The sequence below is a fragment of the Emys orbicularis genome, chromosome 1, assembly GCF_028017835.1.
Source record: "Emys orbicularis isolate rEmyOrb1 chromosome 1, rEmyOrb1.hap1, whole genome shotgun sequence".
Classification (NCBI taxonomy): domain Eukaryota; kingdom Metazoa; phylum Chordata; order Testudines; family Emydidae; genus Emys; species Emys orbicularis.
The window spans coordinates 369,126,245-369,131,295 of record NC_088683.1 but is presented as its reverse complement, the minus strand read 5'-3'; the positions used below and the strand labels follow the sequence as shown (position 1 = coordinate 369,131,295).

The 5,051-nt window shown below is 44.3% G+C and overlaps 1 protein-coding gene across 1 annotated transcript; it reads right to left on the bottom strand.

Annotated features, from left to right (window-relative positions):
* Window positions 1–3,876: 3,876 nt before the first annotated feature.
* Window positions 3,877–4,824, bottom strand: LOC135895474 (olfactory receptor 52E4-like). Its single transcript, XM_065423584.1, has one exon. The coding sequence runs from the start codon at window positions 4,822–4,824 to the stop codon at window positions 3,877–3,879; it is 948 nt and encodes a 315-aa protein (XP_065279656.1).
* Between the last annotated feature and the right edge of the window lie 227 nt (window positions 4,825–5,051).

The window sequence follows — 5,051 nt, the reverse complement described above, 5'->3', positions numbered from 1 at the left end:
AAGGTGAACTGAATGACCTTGTCAGGGATTTGGAACTACCCAAGAGTAAGGCAGAGCTGTTGGGCTCCAGACTACAGCAGTGGAATCTCCTGGCAGGTGATGTTAGGGTTTCCATGTTCCGTGACCGTCAAAAGGATCTTGTCCCATTCTTCTTCATGGAAGGTGATCTTGTAGCCTGCAACAACATTGATGGTGTGATGGCAGCCCTCAACATCGTTCACGATCCAGATGAGTGGAGACTGTTCATTGATTCATCGAAGACGAGTCTTAAAGCTGTTTTACTGCATAATGGCAATGTTTTGCCATCAATTCCAGTTGGTCATGCAGTCCATATGAAGGAAACCTAAGACAATATGAAACAACTTTTGAGGTGCATAAACTATGACCAACATCAGTGGCAGCTTTGTGATGATTTGAAGGTTGTTGCTCTCTTGCTTGGTCTGCAGACTGGATACACAAAGTACTGCTGTTTTCTCTGTGAATGGGATAGTCGTGCAAGAGATTCCCACTACATCAAGAAAGATTGGCCACTCCGACAGTCATTGGAGCCTGGGAGGGAAAGTGTTCAGCGTCCACCACTTGTTGAATCAAGGAAGATTTTGTTACCACCCTGACACATCAAGCTGGGTCTGATGAAGAACTTTGTCAAAGTCATTGACAAAACACAAGCAGCTTTCAAGTACCTCCGTGGAAAATTTCCAAGGTTAAGTGAAGCTAAGATAAAGGAAGGTGTCTTTGTTGGTCCTCAGATTCGTGAACTTCTTCGAGATGATGCATTCGACCATGCACTGCGTGGCAAGTAAAAGATGGCATGGAAAGCTTTCCAGTTAGTGGCAATAAATTTTCTCGGCAAGAAGGCAGACAACTACAGGTTGTTGGTGGAAAACCTCCTCAAGGCATACAAAAGCCTTGGTTGCAACATGTCACTAAAGATACATTTTTTGCACTCTCATCTAGATTTTTTTCCACTGAACTGCGGAGCAGTGAGCGACGAGCATGGCGAGCGATTTCACCAGGACATCGCAACAATGGAGAAACGCTATCAGGGCAAATGGAGCCCATCAATGCTTGCAGACTATTGCTGGACAGTGACAAGAGATGCTCCATTTAATGAATACAAGAGACAAGCCAAGAAGCGCCGAGTAGACACTGAATAGGACTAAACTATGTACAGAATAGTTTTTTGCCTTTTGTTTCATAATAAATTTTATTTATATAACCCTTTTGCTGATTTTTAAAGTGTTACATAAACAGGACAGGTGAAATATTATCATGTAAAGCAACCATAAACACATGAAAAGACCTAGGTTTACAATTTATGATTAAAACTCTACTATCTACACAATATACATAGGCATAAAATGTAAAAACTTAAATATCTTAGAAACAGTAGCCAATCAGTTGTTTTAATTGTCATATTTGAATTCAGCACATCAAAATACATAATAAATAGCACATTTTATCTCTGAAGCAGACGACTTCTCAAAAATTGTAGACCAGTGTAATCAAAGATCAATTAATTGCCAAAATTAGGCTATCCCATCATACCATCCCCTCCATAAACTTATCAAGCTTAGTCTTGAAGCCAGATATGTCTTTTGACCCCACTACTCCCCTTGGAAGGCTTTTCCAGAACTTCACTCCTCTAATTGTTAGACACCTTCCTCTAATTTCAAGTCTAAATTTCCTAATGTCCAGTTTGTATCCATTTGTTCTTGTGTCCACATTGATACTAAGCTTGAATAATTCCTCTCCCTCCCTGATATTTATCCCTCTGAAATATTTATAAAGAGCAATCATATCTCCCCTCAGCCTTCTTTTGGTTAGGCTAAACAAGCCAAGCTCTTTGAATCTCCTTTCATAAGACAGGTTTCCCATTCCTCGGATCATCCTAGTAGCCCTTCTCTGTACCTGTTCCAGTTTGAATTCATCCTTATTAAACATGGGAGACCAGAACTGCACACAATATTCCAGATGAGGTCTCACCAGTGCCTTGTATAAGGGTACTAACACCTCCTTATCTTTACTGGAAATACCTCGCCTGATGCATCCCAAGACCGCATTAGCTTTTTTAACGGCCATATCACATTGGCGGCGCATAGTCATCCTATGATCAACCAATACTCCGAGGTCCTTCTCCTCCTTTGTTACTTCCAACTGATGTGTCCCCAATTTATAACCAAAATTCTTGTTATTAATCCCAAAATGCATGACCTTGCACTTTTCACTATTAAATTTCATCCTATTACTATTACTCCAGTTTACAAGGTCATCCAGATCTTCCTGTATGATATCCCGGTCCTTCTCTGTATTAGCAATACCTCCCAGCTTTGTGTCATCCACAGACTTTCTTAGCACACTCCCACTTTTTGTGCCAAGGTCAGTAATAAAAAGATTAAACAAGATTGGTCCCCAAACCGATCCCTGAGGAACTCCACTAGTAACCTCCTTCCAGCCTGACAGTTCACCTTTCAGTATGAACCGTTGAATACTGCATGCAGATTTGGTCACCCCAGCTCATCAAAGATTTATTGGATTTGGAGAAGGGCAACAGAAATTATTAGGGGTATGGAAAAGTTTCCATATGAGGAGAAATTAAAAAGACTAGAACTTTTCAGTTTGGAAAAGAGATGACTAAGGGGGGATATGATAGAGGTCTATAAAATCATAAATGATGTGGAAAATTGAATAAGAAAATATTATTTACTCATTCACATAACACAAGAACTAGGGGTCACCCAATAAAATTAATAGCCAGCAGGTTAAAAAGAAAGAAAAGAAAGTATTTCTTCACAGTCAACCTGTGGATCCCTCTTTGCCTGGGGATGTTGTGAAGGCCAAAGGTATAACAGGTTTCCAATAAGAACTAGATGAATTCATGGAGGACAGATCCACCAATGGCTAATAGCAAGGATAGGCAGGGATGGTGTCCCTAGCATCTGTTTGCCAGAATCTGGGAGTGAATGACAGGGGATGAATCATTTGATGATTTCCTGTTCTGTTGATTACCTCTGGGGCATCTGGCATTGGCCACCGCTGGAAGACAGAATGCTGGTCTAGGCGGACCATTGGTCTTACCAAGTATGGCCATTCTGATGTTCTTATATAGACCCCAGATGTATCTGCCCCCTCCGTAGCCCACTAGACCCCACTCTCCTCCCAGAGCTGGGATGGAACCCAGGAGTCCTGACAGGGTCTCCTCACTCCGCAGAGTTAGTAACAAAGTAAGAATATACATTACATTTCTAAACCTAACCAGTGTCCCTTCAGTGACTTGCCACAAAATATAAGAACATGTTAGTACTCGAGCTGTGTGGGTCTAATATTTATTTATTTTTCTTTCTTTTATATAGGAATTAGATACAGTGCGCCTGTCAGCTAATTGTTAAGCTATCTGCCAAAAAAAACCTACAGTTTTAAAGTGCCTAAATAGCCATTGGAATAATGGTTACAATTGATACCCCTCCCCCCAAAAATCTGAAATGGCTCCCTTGTAACTGGGGAGGGGGAGGAGGTGGTGATGATACAACAAGTGACAGGGGAAGGGGATGAGAAGAGTGAGCAACAGGGGAGACGCCTTGTGGGGAAAGAGGCAGAGGAGGTGTGGAGCCTTAGCAGAAGAGGTGAGGCAAGGGGCAGGGCCTCTGGGGTCCAGTTACCAGCAATTACAAAGATGGTAACCCTATGAGTTCATGAGTTGTACACAGACTGATCCCCCAGTTTTTCACACTGACACAGTACAGCCAGGTCAGGAAAGGGTTTAATGTCTCTTTGACTATCCAGTAAGTGATTCAGGGAAGAGGGTCCGGCACCATGTCACCAGCCAGTTCTGTATGGAGCTGTATGGTCTGAGAGCCAGAGCACCAGGAGAAAATGTTAGGTCCCTTTATGAGGAAAGAGCCAGAGCAGCCTGTCTCGGATCTGTCTGGTTCTCATTCCGTAAATGATGGGGTTTAGCGTGGGGGGAACCAGGACGTACATGTTGGCCATGAGAACGTGGAAATGCTGGGGTACATTGTGGCCAAACCGCTGCGTGAGGAAGGAGAAGAGAGCTGGGACATAAAAGGCTAAGATGGCACAGATGTGGGAGATGCAGGTCCCAAAAGTCTTCAGCCGGGTGTCCTTTGTGGGGAGGCTGAAGATGGCCCTGAGGATCTGGGTGTAGGACACAGCGATAAAAAACATATCCAGACCCATCCCAGAGACTATCAAAAACAGGCCGTAGTAAATACTGACGCCAATGTCAGCGCAGGCCTGCTTCACGACGGCTATGTGTGCGCAGTATGTGTGGGGGATGATGTTGGTTCTGCAATATGGCCACTGCCTAGCCAGGAAGGGATAGAGCAGTACAAATATGCCACCACGCAGCACCACGGCCAGGCCAATCTTGGCCACCACAGGGTTTGTCAGGATGGTAGAATGCCTCAAGGGATCACAGATGGCCACATAGCGATCCAAAGCCATGGCCACGAAGATCCCAGACTCCATCCCTGTGAAGCAGTGAATGAAGTACATCTGGGTGAGGCAGGCACTGAAACTGATCTCTCTGGAATTGAACCAGAAGATGCTCAGTGTTTTGGGCAGGATGGATGTAGACAGGACCATGTCAGTAACGGCCAGCATACAGAGGAAATAGTACATGGGCCTATGCAGGCTTGGCTCCCTCTTCACGATGAGCAGGATGATGAAGTTCCCCAACACAGCTATGATGTACATGGTGCAGAAGGGGATGGAGATCCAGAGATGAGTCACCTCCAGCCCAGGAATGCCCAGCAGGATGAAGGTCGAGGGGTTGATGAAGTCGGTTGTGTTGGAATCTGACATGGACTAGGGGAGAAAGTGTCCAACTCAGAGGCAGAATGGTGTCTCCTGCATGTACTGTACGTTCCCCTGACTTCCTGCATGTGCCCAGGGTCTAGGGTGATGATCGCAGGACAAATGCCTGAATGGAGAGACAGTGTTAATACGAGACTCGGGGCTGTTCTCATGGGTGAAGCACATTGGTCACTCCTCACACACTGAAAACTGATATTTTCCTTCTTCAGAGGAAT